This window comes from Elgaria multicarinata, chromosome 21 (assembly GCF_023053635.1).
Source record: "Elgaria multicarinata webbii isolate HBS135686 ecotype San Diego chromosome 21, rElgMul1.1.pri, whole genome shotgun sequence".
NCBI lineage: Eukaryota > Metazoa > Chordata > Lepidosauria > Squamata > Anguidae > Elgaria > Elgaria multicarinata.
In genome coordinates, this window is record NC_086191.1 from 11,301,743 (window position 1) to 11,319,704 (window position 17,962).

Consider the following 17,962-nt stretch of genomic DNA (forward strand, 5'->3'; position numbering starts at 1 on the left):
CTTCCCAGAGATTTTAATTTTAAAAAAATTCAGTAGCTCGCAAGCACCGAAAAGATACCGCCCTGGTATCAGACCTGTATGTAGCCAGAACAAGAGACTCCTACAAAAAATCCTCCATCTGCAAACATCCTTGGATTGAGGACTTAACGCCGCCATCTATTTCACTCCGAGTACTTCCTCAGAAGTAATGAGCGGGAAGTCAGCTAATTTAAAATCACTTGTTTATTATTCTTTTTTTTTCCTAACCTCATTCGTAACATTTACATTTTCGGTGAGAGAAAAAGGAAACGGAGGTTCACAGTTTCAGAGAGAGGGATCACCTGAAAACGAAGACAAGGAAAAGGATGCTTCCATGCTATCAGCTTTTAAGGAAACTGAGGTGGTGGTAGTGGAAAAATACATGGAGCTGTAGCATGCCCTCCCTTGAAATGCAGTAGGAGCCTCAGAGAGAAAGTTCCGGAAAGACGTCTGGATGGTTCCTGAGGGAGCCCATGAGAGGAACCCAAAATCAAGGAGAATGCCCTTGCTCGGGGCTAGCTCGTACACTGCACTCATTTTGAAAAAGGGAGAAATAATATAAGACGAGGAAACCTTCACAGATGTCAGTTTTGAGACATGAGGTGAGAAGCCGAAGCAGGCGTCAACCGATTCCAAACCAAAATATGCAACCCCACAACTTTTCCATTGGGCCCGCACAGTTTGGAAGTGACTGAGTGGTGGTAAACAAGGTGAGGCCCTCTAGTCCCAAGGACGTCCGGAGAGGCAAACGTTCCCCCATCCCTGGGCTAAGGCAAAAGCAGCAGCCATGGACTCAAGAAACCTTTTGGTTGGGTTGCCGGCACCTGTAAAAGCTTAGGTGGGTTTTTAAAGAAAAGGGCTCAAGGCGAGTTGGGGTGAATTGTCAAAGACGCAGCGGGCTGCGTAGCGCTGGTTGGATCGAAAGTTAAATAAAGGAAAAAAACGAGCCAGGGCTGTGTGCTTTTTCCACCAGATCAAGGGTGAGAAGTGGTTGTCACAAAGCCCCCCCCCTTTCCATCCCCCAACCCTTAATCAAATCGTCCCCTGAGGGGAGTGGCAGAGTTCAACTTCACTCTTTGGTTCTTGTGAAGGGCAGTGGGTATCCTTCAGGATTAAAATTTAAAGATGTAAAAACAAGAAGGAAAAAAGGAAGCGGAAATATAAATCCTGTGTGTGTATCTGAACTAACTCCCTGTGGTCCAAGAAGAGAAATAGAAAAACCTTCCCAGAAGGGTCACTCAGGAAACCTGCAACAGGGTGTGAAGCTATCTCAGCTGGCACACATCCAGATATCCCAATGGATCTTCCTCCTGTTGCTGGCCTGCTTGAAGGAAGGACACGGATGGGTGTGTGTCACTTGGCGTTTCTGGAACCCCGGAGGGAGCGAGACACCATCTTCTTGAGCTCCTTAAAGGAGCGGCTGCGACGGAGCTTGAAGCTGCGGACTGGCAGGTCGGCAGAGTCCAAGGTGGCTGAGGTTTGGGGCCATTTGTCCCCGAGCTGATGCAGGATCCAGTCCCCATTCAGGCTGACGGCGCTGGTGGCTTCCACCCCGCCAAGGCCGGAATTGCTACCGGCCAGCCCAGCCCGCCGCCGGGGTGGCAGGTCGAGGTGGCTGCCCCCGAGGAAGCAAAAGGACGCCGGAGAGTCGGAGGAGAAGGTGAGGTGGCGGTTCAGCACCTGGGGCGGGTGGTGGAAGGTGGCGGCTTTCAGCCGGGGCCGCCCGGGAGCCTTGCTGGAGATCTCCAGGACAGAGGCCCATTTGGGCTTGACCGCTTTGCCTCGGGTGGCATGGGGTTCCCCGTGGCACACCAGCCCGGCCGCCACATGGACGTTGATTTCCGAGCTGGCCCGGGCCCTGCTCCCCACCCGGGCGGATGGCCTCCTCCGTAGGCTCAGCCTGCGCAGTAGCTCTCGGGGGCTCAGCCAGCTCCTCTCGGACGCCTTCTCTGACCTCTCGGCTGTCTTCACCAACTCCCGGGAAGCGTGTTTGCCTTTGTACAGCTTGTCGAAGTCCGCCCCAGCAGCCCGGGGCAACGAGGCCTCCTTGGCCGAGGAGCTCTCAACCTGGACAAGATGCCTCCGGGTCCCGTTAGCCCAACTCGGAGCTCCTCTTTCCGATCCGCCGCGTGGCTTATTAGGGTAGGGGCTGACGGACGGCTCCCGGTATGGCGGGAGGGGATCCGGAAGGGACAGCACTGACGGCTCGTTCGCCTTGGTGAGGTTGGTGGAGCTGGATTGGATGGAGCTGATCTCCAGAAACTGGGCGAAATCCCCTGGGCCGTCCAAGACCCGAGAATCCCGCGTCCCCTCGGAGCCCTCCGGGGACCGCAGGTGGGAGCAAGTCGAGATGCGCCGTCGGATCTTCCACCCGGGTGCCAGGGCCAGGAGCTGGCTGGCGCCCAGCACAGAGCTGCAGACGGACGACATGGAGAGGCTCTTCTGGTTGCCCGCGAGGTATCCAGCCTCCGTCCTGCTGGCCGCCGACCGGCACTTGTACCGCAGAACCAATTTAGCAACGTACTGGTCTAACCGGACCCTCTGCTGTTCCCTGGAGCCTGCGGCTGCCCTCTTTGGGGAGTCGGGGCCAACGTGCTCCGGGGGGCCCTCGTCGAGATCCTCCTGGGAGGAGCTCTGGGAGAGGCTGCTGGTGAAAAGGGGGCTTTGCAGAGCCACGGCATGCAAGGGGCTCGGGTAGTGGTAGATTTCGTTGGTGTTCCGGGAGACGAGGTCCGACCGATACTGCAGCAGCTGAAAGTTGGGGTTCTTCGGGAGTGGGAGGGACAAGTCTCCGAGGCCCATGAGGAACTCAAGGTCACCTGCAGCAAAGGAAGGCAACAAAAAGGAGCTTGCGGGCGCAGGAACCAACGGCCCAAGGGCAAATTTGAAGGCCAAAACCCTAACCCTAAACAGACAAAAGCCCTGTTGCAGGGCTCTCAAGCCTCTTTCGACCTGGGGGCCAAATTAAATTTTGGAGGAGCTCCGGGGGGTGGGGGGTGGGCAGAGCAGGGCATTCTGATAGTGGGCGTGGCCAAAGGCAAAAAGGGTGGGAGTAAAAATGCCAGCACGTTGCAGCTTAAAGCTCTTATGGCCAGGAATAGGTCATAGGAGAGGCGTTTCAGCCGTTTAGAAAGGAGGGGGGAAGAAGGTGGAAAAGCCAGGAGACCACCGAAGGATGGGTGGTTGAGGGGAAGGGGGGGGGAGGCTAACTAGAACTGAGGTTCAACACCCCCACCTTCATGGGATGTTCCTCTACATAGAATCAAAAGCAAGCAAGGGGAGAGAGCGGACCCCACTGGCTGGTACTGAACCTACTCTTGCACCCCCATCGCTGGCACTAGTCACCCACCATGTACCGAAGGGCAAAAGACGGCAGAAGGGAGGCCGCTATTGCGGAGAGCCAACACGAATAAAGGCCCCTTACAGACATGTAACTCTCCAGATGTTGCTGGATTGCAACGCCCATCGTTCCTGATCGTTGTTTGTTCTGACAAGGGCTGACAGGAGCTGCAGTCCACCAACATCCCGCTTCCTGGCCTATATACACTTCCAAGGAAGTTTCTGCAGCCATGAGTGCTAGAAACCTCCTCTCGCTTCAGGCCAGAATCGATCGTCGGAAAGCTGCATTTGGCATCCTGCTTTGCTCCCACAGAACCATTTTTGCTCCGGTTTGAAAGGAGAGCTGTACTCCTGCTCGTTCTACCCTTTCGCTCCTCTCATCCGGAGAGCAGGTCTGCGGAGCCCAGGTCACCGTTCACGCCAAGGGCGGCCTCACCTGTCGATACAGGCCTCCTGCTGTCGGCGCCAGGAGCGTTGGCCAAGGCGAGACGCTGCAGCCGTAGGTCCAGGAGGCGGACGGCGGCCTCGTCGGTTGAATGCGGGCGGGCCAAGCTGCTCTCTCGCAGGCCCGGCAGGTGAGAGAGGGAGCCGACGCTGCAGCGGGATCCCCCCGGCCCGTCACTGTGCACGGAGGCACAGGAGTCAGACAGGGAGCCCACCTCGCTGGTCTCGTAGAAGCCTGAAAGGTGGAGAGAGCCGGGATGCAAACTTAGGTGGGGGTTTTCAAGGAAAAGGGCTCAAGGGCATGTTCAGAGAGGAATGGTCTAGCGACAGCTGTTAACGTGGCAAAATGGAACCCCCGTGGTTAGACGCAGTCTACCTCTGAACGCTGGAGACAAAAAACTGGGAGGGCGGGAATGCCTAATGCCCTGCTTCTCATAACACAGAGACAGAGGATAAAAAGCTGTAATAAGAGGATGGCTGGCTGGCTGTCCATCAGACTCCCCTTCGCTGTACCACATCCAGCCACCTGTGGCAGGAATTTGAAGGAATAGGAAGAAAATGAAAAGCAGACATATCCAGCTGGTTCTCAAGCAGATGAACCCTGAATGGTTTATTAATTGAATTGGTGTTTTCTTATGCATTATTGGTGGGTTTTCATAGAATCATAGAATAGTAGAGTTGGAAGGGGCTTATAAGGCCATCAAGCCCAACCCCCTGCTCAATGCATATAGCATTTCAAGGTAATTGTCTTGAAATTACTGCCTTTGTTTTTTGCTTATGCTGCTAGTTGCTCCGAGCTTCCTTTCTGAGGGAAAGTGGGGTACGAATAAAACTGAATGACGTTTTTAGACAAGGGTACAACCTCTTTGGCAGCCCTGAGAGCCGCATTGGATGTCGCCAGGGGGGTGCGTGTATACACACACACGCCTGGGGACTCACTGGCTAGAGCTAGCATGGAATCCCTTAGTTATCTCCAATTCCTCACCAGAGATCAGAGCTAAGGGTAAGAATTTCCTTGCTAGCGAGGGAGTCCCCAGGGTTTCCCTTGCTAGTGCTAGCAGGGAATCCCTGCCAGAAACGTCTCGGCAGGCCCCATTTTCTGTACCCCTGCTTTAAAAGAAAACAATCCATGAGAATAAGTTGTTCACACAACCGAAGAAGCAACGCCCCCGAAAGGAGAGTCCCGGGAGCTTGTAACACCCACCCTCAGCTGGGGCAGGATTCAGAACGAAACACACCTTGTGTGGATGAATTTGCCCCAAGCCTAGACGTACCTGAGCTGGGCCTAGAGTCGGCCTCCGGTATCTCCTGGGTGTCTCCTCCGTTGATCTCGGCTTTCTTGGACGAGAGAAGCGGCTCGCCTACCATCTGCAACCCGAGGCCTCCCTTGTCCGATCCATCTCCCGCATGAGCGTGCAGCACGCCGCCAGGCTCCACCTCGATGTTCTCCGACGAGCTGTAGGAGGCGCGAGGCTCTTTCGGGGTCCCCAGCAGGTCTTCAGATTTGCTGCGGTCCAGTTTGGCGGCTGGCAACCTGTTCCCGCCCAGGCCACTCGAGTCCTCCTCCTGTTTCACAAGAAACAAGCAAATTGGGCATGAGACAGAACAGCCCAGAAAGGCCAACAGAATCATTGAATAGTCTCTCCTCATAGGGCTTTGTTTCCAGACCCCTGATCATCCTGGTTGCCCTCCTCTGAACACGCTCCAGCTTGTCTGTGTCCTTCTTGAATTGTGGAGCCCAGAACTGGACGCAATACTCTAGATGAGGCCTAACCAGGGCCGAATGGAGAGGAACCAGTACCTCACGTGATTTGGAAGCGATACTTCTATTAATGCAGCCCAAAATAGCATTTGCCTTTCTTGCAGCCATATCGCACTAACAGGGACCAGTGGGATGCCTTCTGGCAGGGTGCAAATGCAGCAGGAATGTGGAAATCCACCTGGGGCCGGTGGTCCAGGGGATATCCGTCACAAGGAAATCTGGCCCTCTTGGGGCTAAACATATCCCCAGAGCCCACCTGCCAAACTTGTGCCCACAATTTATGCATAACTAAACACTTTACGACTGCAATTTGCATAAAATGTGGTAATTACGACTGTCATTTGCCCAAGATATGCAAATCACTTACACAATTTAAGAGACAAGCTGGAGCAGGTTCAGAGGAGGGCAACCAGGGTGATCAGGGGTCTGGAAACAAAGCCCTATGAAGAGAGACTGAAAGAACTGGGCATGTTTAGCCTGGAGAAGAGAAGATTGAGGGGAGATATGATAGCACTCTTCAAATACTTGAAAGGTTGTCACACAGAGGAGGGCCAGGATCTCTTCTCGATCCTCCCAGAGTGCAGGACATGGAATAACGGGCTCAAGTTAAAGGAAGCCAGATTCCGGCTGGACATCAGGAAAAACTTCCTGACTGTTAGAGCAGTGCGACAATGGAATCAGTTACCTAGGGAGGTTGTGGGCTCTCCCACACTAGAGGCCTTCAAGAGGCAGCTGGACAACCATCTGTCAGGGATGCTTTAGGGTGGATCCCTGCATTGAGCAGGGGGTTGGACTCGATGGCCTTGTAGGCCCCTTCCAACTCTGCTATTCTATGATTCTGATTCATCTGTCCCCGCTAGTTTGTAATTAGAGACCAACTAATTCTGGGTGTGGAGGTTCCAATTCTCGCTCTTGCAGCTAATAGCCACTGACAGATATAGCCTACGGGTCGGCAGAACGTAACACTCCGGTCGATTTGCAGCAGCCCAGCAAGGATTTCCCACTCCCAATTGCCTAACACTCGCTGCGTCTAAACAGCTGAAAAAGATGGCGGGGCGACGGTGGAGGAACCGGGAGCGGATCTGTGTGGGAAAGGACTTGTCAGGTTGGTCCTGGTACTGATCACCAACTTGTGAGCTCAGCACGTGCTCCGTTCTTTGTGTGCGTCTGCCTGCTGGAGCCATTATTTTGCACCTGGGAACAGTCTGTGAACCTCTGGGGGACCGGGTGTGTGTGGGGGGGACGGACCGGGACAAAAGTAGATGCTACAAGCCTGAAGTTGGCTACCCTCCCATTAATCTGGCTGTGATTTGTGAAAAGAATTTGCAATCAGACATAACAAGGGGATTCCCCTCCGCTCGGAGGCTTGTATGGAGAATCCCTTTGCTGCACCTGATTACAGATCAGAGATAACAAAGGAAATTCCTCTCCTTACCCAAAGCCCGAAACCTCCAGTCCAGGGGCCAGATCCTGGGGAGGGCCGGACATGCAATATAAACAGGCTGGATTAAGCCCAGGGGCCAGTTGTTTATTTATTTATTTATTTATTTATTACATTTCTATACCGCCCAATAGCCGAAGCTCTCTGGGCGGTTCACAAAAATTAAAATCGTAGTAAAACAACCCACAGGTTAAAAGCACAAATACAAAATACAGTATAAAAAGCACAACCAGGATAAAACCACGCAGCAAAATGGATATACAATTAAAATACAGAGTTAAAACAGAAAAAATTAAATTTAAGTTAAAATTAAGTGTTAAAATACTGGGAGAATAAAAAGGTCTTCAGTTGGCGACGAAAGGACCGGCTGTTGCCCTTTCAAGGTCTACAGTGTCTGACAGCAGCTCTACAGGTTTTAGAACGTAGGAAGAGCCCTGCTGGATCCGACCCAGGGTCCATCTAGTCAAGCATTCTGTTCACACAGTGGCCATCCAGCTGCCCATGGGAAGCCCACAAGCAGGTTATGAGTGCAACAGCACCCTCCCACCCATGTTCCCCAGCAACTGGTGTCCCTAGGCAGACTGCCTCTGCTACTGGACGTAGCATAGAGCCATCAGTACTAGTAGACTTTAACCTACATCCATTTTTGCTGTGTGGTTTTAATCCTGGTTGTGCTTTTTATATTGTATTTTGTATTCATGTTTTTAAATTGTTGGTTAAATTGTTTATGCTTTTCATAGTTTTAATTTTTGTGAACCGCCCAGAGAGCTTGGGCTATTGGGCGGTATAGAAATGTAATAAATAAAATAAAATAAAATAAATAGTAGAATTTGATGCCTTTCCTCATTGGGGACTAGTTCCAGACCCTGGGAGAGAGTATGGCTGGCACCCTGAACAGGACCACCCTGCATCACAGCATCTGTTGTTACAAGGACTCAGGAGACCCGGGTTCTAGTCCCCGCTTGGCCATGAAGCTCGCTGGGTGACTCTGGACCTGTCACAAACCCTCCACCTAACCTACCTCACAGGGTTGTTGTGAGGATAAAATGGAAAGAAGGGTTCCGTGCAGGAGGGAAAAAAGCCTGGATATAAAAGTAATAATAATGCGGTCTTGCGCCCAGACAAGCCGAGGGAGCCTTAAACCGCGGGGAGATGTCGCAAGTCAAGACTCCAGACAACCCAAGGCATTAACGGTTGCGGAATGTCACAGGGAGCAAACATGCGAAAGCTTATCTCTGCACGCAGCCCGGCCTTTCAGACTGCACCTGGAGCGGGCCTGCAAGATTTATTGATCTCCTTGGGGAGCTGAAGGGTGATCGTTGCAACATGCCTTTGCAGCTTTCCCCTTCCCCGCCCTGACCAGCAAAGACAGCTGCTGCATGCAAGGAAAAGCACAGGGGTGGTGGGTGGGAGAAAGCCCCCTTTGCTGAGCCAGCAGGAACGAAACATAAACCCCGGGGGCCCCTCCTCTCCCTGGGCTGCCCTTTCTTCTCCTAAGCCACGCAGCTGTTGCCTTTGTCTGGGGGCCTCCTCGTTACCCATTCAAACGTAGAGCAAGCCCGGCCGGCGCCTGTGCCATGTGGCCGGCGCACGGCACGGGTGGGTGCGCGGTGGGCAGGCAGCCATTTGTCCAGCCTGGCGTACCCCCGCCCACCGCAGCCCACCCTGAGCTCGCTCACGCTTCCTACACATTTGTTTCGGGGTGGGGGGTTGCCATTTCACCCTCGGAATTCATCCCCATACTGAGTCCTCCGACCAGGCAAAACCAGGAGAGTTCCTCGGAAGACTCCAGGCAGAGGGCGACGACGCTCACGGAAAAGCAAAACTTTGGCAAAACACCTTTCAAAGGAAAACATCTGCCAAAACCCATATGAGCGCAACACTTTGATTAGGCCAACCAAACATCACACAAAAGACCTCGAAAGCTTGCACAATTCTTGCAATCTTGGTTGACCTAGCATTAGGCTAATATGGGTTTTGCCATTTTTCTTACGGTCAACACAACTAACTTTGGGGGAGTGGGTTTGTTTTTTTTTGGGGGGGGGGACCAAAAGAGAAAAGGACATTTTGCTGATGATCTGGCTGCACCAAAAAAGAGCCAGAGATCCAACTGCTCGTAAAGCCTGTAATTTTGCAAAGGTAGAAATTTACAAAACTGCAATATTCCGATCAATGCCAACACTGTGGTATTCTCCTAGTTGCACCACGTTAAATCAAAGAAGCTGGATGGAGCAGACTAAAAGGAGCAAATGGATGGTCTAGTCCAGAGTTGGGAGCTTTAGGCCCGTGGGTCAAATCCAGTTCTCCTGGATTCCCTGAATGGCCGCCCTTTCCCCCTGGCCCCACTGCCTTTCACCTGACTTCCAGTGGTTTACTGGTTTCCCAGACCACCCCACCGCCATTGTGATTCTCAAAGGTTGAAATGCCTCTCCCAAGGCTTAGTTCTTGGCAATAAAAGTTTTAAGCTAAAAAATGCTGGTATTTGGGGGGCTTTGGCCCCTCCTACCACCAGAATTTGGCCTCAGAGCACTTCTCCGGAATGGAATTCATCCCTCGGCTGAAAGAGATCCAACACCCCTGATTTAATCCACCATCCTGTTTCTAGTCCAACATCCTGAGGCCTCCAGGGAGACCACAACAAGAGCCCCTGTTATCTGTCCCCGTCACTTGGTAATCACTGATATACTATTATTTATTATTATTTATTTATATAGCACCATCAATGTACATGGTGCTGTACTACAATGTACTACACTTGAGTCTGGGGGTTCCAGTTCTTGCTAGCTAGCAGACGATGACAGACGCAGCCCTGTTCGCATTCTTATAAGCCAGATGCCACCACCACCACCACCACCACTACCACATCTTGTTGCAATACATTCCATAAATCAATGCCACGCTTTGTGAACCAAGAGACTTCCTTGTGAACTTGCTATTTTAGCGCATGACTTCACAGGCAAACTGTCTTATGCCAACCTTTATTTTAAAAAAAATAGATCTTTGTTTACCTTTAGGAGGAGTTTGTGAACTGGTTCAAGATCGTTTCCACTTTGCAGATAAGGAAGAACCAACGCTGAGGAATGACAGCTCACGCCCAAATGCCTAGGGTTTCAATGCTCAGATCCTGGACCGATTTCTGGTGCTGTGGCATGGGACACCCCCCCCTCTGCTGTAAAGCATATGCAGAGTGCTTTTCCCTCAACAAGCCTTGCTGGGTTGTTCTGGGTTGCTGCGTCGTTCAGAGCGGTTAAGAAACCACATTGTATCATTAACAAGCAACCCTGTAGAAAACGCACTGCGTTCAGACAACACGATAACAGCAACCAACGCCAGGTGTGTTTGTGTGTTGTGAGAACCCAGTCCATAGCCTCTCTCTCCCTTAAAGGATCTTCCTATAGGCCAAGTTGCCCACAGACCCTACAAAAGCTGGACCTGCCTCTCCCCCAATGTATTCATTTGGCCAGGGAACTGTCACCCTTCCGCGCCCACGTGGAAGATAAAGCTGTTTGTCCATGATTAGATCCATGGGCGTACATGCTAGCCTCTCCCATCCACAGGTGGAGCGCCGTGCTACTGTTGCCATCCGTTCATTTGTCCAGGAGGATCACTCTCCCATTAAACTCCCACCCCGCACAAGCTGTTTATCAGAAGGGAGGAAGAGAACATGGGATGGGCACGGAACGGAGGAGGGAGAAGGTGCCAATCGGCGGATCTCGGGGTTCCAGTGAAAAAACCAAAGTACATCCCAAAAGCCTGAAATCTGCCCAACCCTACTTTAGAGTAAAAATGGGGGTGGGAGAGAAGAAAAGAAATTGCTGCTAAACATGGATTTTCTTGACTTCTACTCAATCGTGACACCGCTGTTTCGCTGCTTTTGTTTTGATGTTTTTAAAGTATTTATTGCTTTATACTGTTTCTTTTCTATTGGTTTTGATATTGCATTTTATGTGTCTTTATATAAACTGCTTGGAAATCTTGGGATGTGTACCTATACAGAAGTAGCTTAAATAAAAACAACTAAAATAAATTCAAAGTAGTGCCTGTTTTAGCCCTGTTTGACCATCTGTTCCAGTAATGCCTACTCCTGTCTTTCCCAATCTGGTTCCTCCAGATGAATTGGGCTACAACTCCCAGTATCCCCAATCTGTGCTGACTGGGAAATACTGAGATTGTAGGACCACACATCTGGAGGGCATCAGGTTGGGGAAAGTTGGTCTACTTGGAGTGGCAGATGCTGTCCAGAGTCTCAGGCAGAGAAGGGTTTTTGCCTATTCCCGACTTACTACTCAACGCTTTTGAAACTGGACAGGCCAGGAATCAAACCTGGGCCCTCCTGTGTGCCGAGTGGGCCCTCCTGCCACAGAGCTGTGAGCCGCCAATGCGTAAACTCCCATGCCTTTGAGACCGCTTCCTTCCGGGATCTAGTCCACAAAGTCGAGGCGGCAATCAGTCGGTTTGTTTTTCAGGCGCAAACGCAGCCTCTGCATCTTTTGGGGATTTGCTGGAAAGAGCTCACAAGGCTGCCCTTCTGCAACGTCTTCCTGCCATGTGGTCCAACTGTGCAAAATGGGGGAAAGCACATAACAGCCGGACCTTTTCTAATATAGGCAACAAAGGACTGAAAGCCCATTTACCTGAACTCAGTGGCACTGTGGCAAGAAACAACAAAAAAGCTGTCTTCGCTTATGTGGCCACCCCACCCTGTGGTTCTGCAGTGGGTGAGCTGACACAGATAACGGGTGTTTTAGGCACACTAATGGTGAGGCCTAGCAAGGCCCTCCTTGAGCCAACAATGCTACCCAGAATCCTCTGCGGTGCGCTGAGGTTCCCCTGAATGCAAGAGAGCTGGAAAATCCACGCAGCAACGGAAAGGTTGCACCGCATGTCCCCAGAGGCGCTCTTCTTTTCGGAGAGCTCGGGCCGACGGCACACTAAAAAGAAAAAAAGGCCAACGTAGTCAGGCCCTTGTTCCTGCAGGCTTGAGCAGACGGCGGGAAACGTGCCAAGGAGGAAGTCACCGTTGCGAACAGCAGGTGCTTTGTTTTGGTTAGTTGCCCTGCCCCACCTCCGCACACGCATGCAGGGCCGGCTGACGCCCATGTCTTGTGATCCAAACCGGGGGGGGGGGGGCGGAGAGAGAAGCAGCACCCACCTGCCAGTACCCCAATGCAGAGGCCCTCTGCACCAGCTTAGGCTATGGGGCAGGCGGAGTCTTGGAAACCAAGAGGTTTCAGCAGGCTGCTTCTACTTTAGGATTCTGACTTTATACTGTTAGTTTTACCCTACCCTGTGCCTGCTTACCCTACCCTGTGCCTGTTTGCATTCTCTTCCCCTCCTTATTGTTTTATTATGATTTTATTAGAATGTAAGCCTATGCGGCAGGGTCTTGCTATTTACTGTTTTACTCTGTACAGCACCATGTACATTGATGGTGCTATATAAATAAATAATAATAATAATAATAATAACAACAGTGGTGGAAGTGGCTGATTGGGCAAAGGAGGAGATATTATCTTCAAAGGGAGCACTCCGCTCCAAATGCAGCCAATAATGCCAATGGCTCAACAAGCACATGGTATGTGCAGACAAGGGAGAGGGAGTCAGGCAAAAAAAAATCACTTCTCTGCAGCCCTTGAAATAGAGAGCTCAGTAGCGTGGCGCCTTCCATATGTTTTTGGACTACAAGTCCCCAAAGCCCTGGCTGGCCTGGCCAATTGTCAGGGTTGATGGAAGTTGTAACCGAAACATCTGGAAGGCACCAGGTTAAGGAATAAGGCGGATTCTCGTGGCCTTCTTAGAAGCGATGTCACCCATTGCCCGGGGGGGGGGGGGAGAGAAGGTCACTCCATCTAACCCCAAAACCCAGAGGTTGGTTCATGTTTTTAAAGTGTAAGATGTAATTAAACCCTTGGGGTGAACTTGGGATACATGCTGTTGTAGATACTTACAGACTCCAACTATGCACGCAAGACCGAATATTTGCTTGTGACACCCCGGAGAATTGCTCTCAGTTTATGCTGACAATACTGGGATGGATAGACAAATATATTCTGTGTTAATCCATCCAGAGGTTCAATCGCTCCAGATTCTGCACTCATAGTTACCAACACAGGCAAGCTTTAAAGTCAGATAGGGCACTTCATCAGAATGAAAATGAAGTGTTCTGTGCAACTCAAAAGCCTTTTTGAGTATTGAGTATTTGTGTATTGCCTTTTTTTAAAAAACTCTTATTAATTTAATAACCATACCAATACTTAAAAGACAGGCATGCTCTCACTTTCATAGTTATGGGAGGGAAACTGATTTTTCTCTTCAAACTTTTATCAACAACTGAGATTCTGCAATATTGTTAGATTGACCAGATAACGTCTATTCCAAATTAAAGAAAAGAATGAGCAAGGGCAAATATTTTGTTGGAACTGGGAATTCCAAAATATGACAAATGCCACTAGCTTTCCATAAATGTATTCTCAAACATTGGATTCTTTCTAGCATGGATATAAAAACATAATGTTGTCATGGTGGCAAGATCCCAGATTGAAAAAGAAAAAAAGTACCCATACATAATCAATCTGACAACAGAACAGTGATAGTTTGCTTAAAGAGCTTTGCTGTTCCCTAAACCAACAAATTCTTCTCCAGGGTAACCCGTCTGCAAATTCCATTCCACCGTGTAGCTTCTCAAACCACTACTATCCACAATTGTGGATAGAAGGTGGATCCATGAAACTGTCAGAGTTGCTGTACACTGAGGGAATACAAAATTGGAAAGGTTGTGTGCCAATACGCTTTGGACACAAAACTAGAATGGAAACTCCTTGTTCTGGGGGAGAGCCAGAAGAAGAGGGTGCAGATTTTCTAAGTAATACACAGGTCTTTGCCAGGAAGTTAACTACCTACTCTTTCACCGGCTCAAGCTGAACCAGCTGTCCGGGTTTCATACACATTACTGACCACAGGAACGTCCCTCTTGGCCGAAACCTTTGGGAACACGTTCAGGGTGATTCTTGAAGATTGATTAACTATCCCAAACAGCGCAAGGGTAAATTCTCTCTCTCCACACTCCCAAATACGCCATTTCGGGGGCACGTCGACAGGTGGGTTCTAATACATCAGCCTTCCCAACCTGGTGCTCTCCAGATGTGTTAGGCTGGGTGGGGATGCTTGGTGTTGTAGTCTAACACATCTGATGCACATTTGTCGTTGCAAAAACAGAAGCAAGGAGCGGCGATTCTTCTAGGTGAACCAACAACAGTGTGATCGGGCGTATATTTGGTGTAAATATTTCACCCTCAGCAAGATCCATCCCAGTAAGCAGAGAGGGTTCCGTCAAAACTCCACAAACAGACCCGTCTCTCTCCCCATCTTATCCTTTGCCCATAATCTCACACTGCTCCCTCCGACGGGCCCCATTCCTGCACCTTCCCAACACCCCCCGCCCCGCCTCCTCTCTAAAGCTCGTCTGGTACATTAATTGCCCATCTGCCACGTCGGCATTTACAAGCAGTTCCCCCTCCTTTCCTGAGCTTACACCTGCCTAATCTTCCTTGATGCTGTCCAATTCTGAATCCAGGTGTTCAGTACACCCCCAACTCTGCAAGCCAATTTCCTCTGATCGCAAGAGTTGTTCCTATGCCATTCGGAGAGCTCTCCTTCTGCCCCAGACTGTCTCACCCACCTTCTGCCCCAGTCTGTCTCACCCACCACAGTTGCAGCCTCCAATCTTCCCACTGGCTGCTCCCCAAAATCCAACCTCCTGTTTTAGAATCATAGAATAGCAGAGTTGGAAGGGTCCTACAAGGCCATCTAGTCCAACCCCCTGCTTTAATAGCGAACACCATGGCGGACCAACACGTTTTCCATTTGTAAAGTGAGAATGGAAGCTCAGAATCTATTAAGGTGCAAAGAACCTGTGTCAGGTAACACCTGTTTGGATGGGGCAAGGCCCGCCACATTTATTTTCTCGCTCGTTGGTTTCCCAATCCCCTATGTGTAACTGAATTTAACGCACACCTTTGCCCTGTTTATCTCCAGCTCTCTCTCTCCCCCTCCTTTTATGGCCTCTCCCATGTCAAATTTCAGATTGCAAGCACCTCAGGGCAGGGACCCTTTTCTTAGCATGTTTTTAAAAAAAAGTCCGATAAAGCACCACAAATAATTCTTTGCCATTCTTTGGAAAAATAAAAAAATCTCTGCAGGAATCCCAAGCGACCAGATGGCATGACAGAAATTGGCCAGTGGTCCATTTATTTTTAAACCCACCACTGCTGTAAGCTAGGCATGGGTTCACTTCAAAGAAAACACGCATACCCCACGTCAAATCCATATTCCTTGAGGCCAACTGACACGTTTTCAATAAAGCCAAGTACACCATTAAGGCATAACTGACCTGCGTTATTTGAACCAGAGTATGTTTTTTAAGCAGGGGTACACAGGAAGCACCTTGCTGGATCGGGCCCACCTAGGCCCCATGTTCTTTTTAAGACTCCCTACAACAGTGATGCAGTTGGGAAATTGTAGGTTCTGGACTCAAATGATCTTACTCGGGAGGAAGGGGGTCCTTTTAGATGGTTACACAGATGACTTTTCTTACTGCCTCTGAGGCTCCTTCCTGCGCCTTTTGCTTCACAGGGTGGTGGCAGCTAGCTGTGTACTCCAAAATCCTACCCAACAACCAGCAATGCATTTGGTAGCCCACAGCAAACTGGTGGGTGTTGCAATGGCGAGCCATGCTCTCTATTCCCCCCCCCCACTTCTTTTAAAATTACAAACTCTGATTTTCTAGAAAGCATTTCAAATATATAAAGCCAAGCTTGCTTAAGAGTTTCAAGGCTGAACTCATCCACGTTAAGCAATCCTCTTGCTTAAGGGACTCTGAAATAGCAGGAAGGATTAATTTACAGCGTCGTCCCACACCTGTTTACTTGGAAGTAAGTCTCACTGCTTTCAATAGATTCCTCGCTTAATTAACACAATTCAAAACCTGCTGTTCTATAAAAAAACCCAAAACATCCAAGGTGGATAGTTTAAGCAAATGATCAATGGTGTTGATAGTTTCATTGTATTTAATTAGAAACGTGTGGCTTTCAGAGTCACAATTTTAATGTGGTTTACATGGGGGGGGGGGTGTTTTATGTTAGCTGCCCTGGGTTCTTTATGAGGAAGGATAGGATATAATGCAAATAAATCAAACAAGAGAGAGAGAGAGAGAGAGAAAATACACAAACCCAATGAAACAAGACAGACTTGCCCCAATGCCTTTAAAGAACAGGAACTCAAGGGAGCTTGTTCCTATGTAAGCGCCACTGAATTCAGCAGGGCTTGCTCCTGAGTAGACATACCTATGGCTGCAAGCCTATGCATGCTTAACCTGGGACCAGTAAGTTTCATAGTACTGAATGGGGCTTACTTTTGAGTAGACACTGCGAGGGCTTGCTTGGGGCGAGAGTCACTGCGGACACCTGCCTGGAGAACTCAGCACCACCATGAAAAAGCAAGCCTAGGCCAGGGATTAAAAAGTCAACTGCAGCAAAACCAACACAGTCTTGTGACCGATGCATGGAGGCGACCCTTCCCACAAGCCCCATTGAAATCAGCAGGGCTTGCTTCGGAGTAAACATGCACAGGATTGCTGTTATTCTAGCAGAAGCTTTCGGGGACTGTAACCCGTTTCATCAGAATCGGTGGAGCGTTATGGAGAGACTTTCAGGCTTACATGCAGCACATATGGCGGGGTGGAGGGGAGAAAAGAATTGTTCGTCTGAATCCCAGCCCCGAGGTTGAAATCCAAGGCGTGTCCTAGTTAGAGTAGACCCGCTGACATTCATGGAACTTCAATTAGTCCTGACTAACTTCATTCTCATCAACTCTAGGTAGGGATAATGTTGGTTCCCCCCCCCCGAGGCACCACGTCTCTGCTACTCTCTTCCGCCCCCTCCCCAAATCTCCAGCGCCCCCCCCCCCTCACCTGTTGCGGCAGCTCGCCATCCTTCCGGCTCTCCTCCAGGACGCGTTCCACGGTGCCCCTTTGCGTCTCCCGCAAGAAATCCAGCTCTAAGATCCCGGCCAAGCTGGCTTGGAGGCGCTCGCCGATGCGAAGGCGCTCGTTGCCGGACCAGAGCGAGGGGGGCACGGCTCTGCGGGAGGCCATGGGGGCCCCGGCACGGGTCTCCTCCGACCCCGCCAGCTCCCGGCGCTTTGGAGAGGTCACCTCGCATGCGCCAAGGGAGCGAGGCGCACGCAGCTGGCCACCCCGCTGGAGAGGGTCGCGGGGCGGCCCGATCCCTCAAGGCAAGGATCGGAGGAGAGGGGGCCGCCGGGGCGAGGAAAGCGGGAGATCGAGGGGGGGTGGGCGCGCGCCAGGGGCCCCCCGAGCGAAAAGCGAGCGCGCCGCCGACTTCAGGCCAACAGTCCGCCGGGCTGCGCTTCGGGGCAAAGGAGCGCACCAGCAGCTCAGACAAAGGGGAAGGTTTGAAAGAGTCACGTGGAGGCAGCTTCTGCCCCCTCCCCTTTCCCTCCCCCTCGAGGGGGCGGCTTGCGATTGGTCCAGGCGACCGGGGCGGGGAGGAGAGAAAGGACAACAAACAGCAAAAAGTTTGCCGGGAGCAAAAAGTTGAGAAAGTGTGCGGTGCGTATGCGCGCGTTTCGAAGAAGGCCGAACAGCAGGTGAGCCTGGGGCTCTCGGCTCCCCCAGCCCTCAGATTGATCATACCAAGAGCCCTGCTGGATCAGACCAAGGTCCACCTAGTCCAGTCTTGTGTTCCCCACAGGGGCCAGGCCGATGTTCTTAGGGAAAAGCTCACAAGCAGGACATGCGCGCAACAGCACCATCCCGGCCGTGTTCCACAGCAACTGGGGGTAGTATGTTAGTCCTACCGAGAGTAGACCCCTTTCAGAATGGGGCTTGACAGTCATGACTAACTTAAGCCCCATTCATTTCAATGGGTCTACTCTCAGTA

At 50.9% G+C, this 17,962-nt stretch overlaps 1 protein-coding gene across 1 annotated transcript; it reads right to left on the reverse strand.

Annotated features, from left to right (window-relative positions):
• Positions 1–219: 219 nt before the first annotated feature.
• On the reverse strand, positions 220–17,173 carry LOC134412173 (dapper homolog 2-like). The gene is made up of 4 exons (XM_063146000.1): positions 16,972–17,173; positions 5,076–5,367; positions 3,794–4,036; positions 220–2,837 (listed from the first exon to the last, which is right to left on the reverse strand). Exons 1-4 carry the CDS (start codon positions 17,152–17,154, stop codon positions 1,372–1,374), a joined length of 2,184 nt encoding a protein of 727 aa, XP_063002070.1. The 5' UTR covers positions 17,155–17,173; the 3' UTR covers positions 220–1,371.
• Positions 17,174–17,962: the final 789 nt, after the last annotated feature.

Excerpts from the sequence above, each read along its gene's own strand:
- LOC134412173 (XM_063146000.1), bottom strand. The coding sequence starts at position 17,154 with ATGGCCTCCCGCAGAGCCGTGCCCCCCTCGCTCTGGTCCGGCAACGAG. Across the intron at positions 5,368-16,971 it reads ATGGCGAGCTGCCGCAACAG|GAGGAGGACTCGAGTGGCCT; the intron begins GTGAGGGGGGGG and ends CTTGTGAAACAG. Across the intron at positions 4,037-5,075 it reads CGACTCTAGGCCCAGCTCAG|GCTTCTACGAGACCAGCGAG; the intron begins GTACGTCTAGGC and ends TCCACCTTTCAG.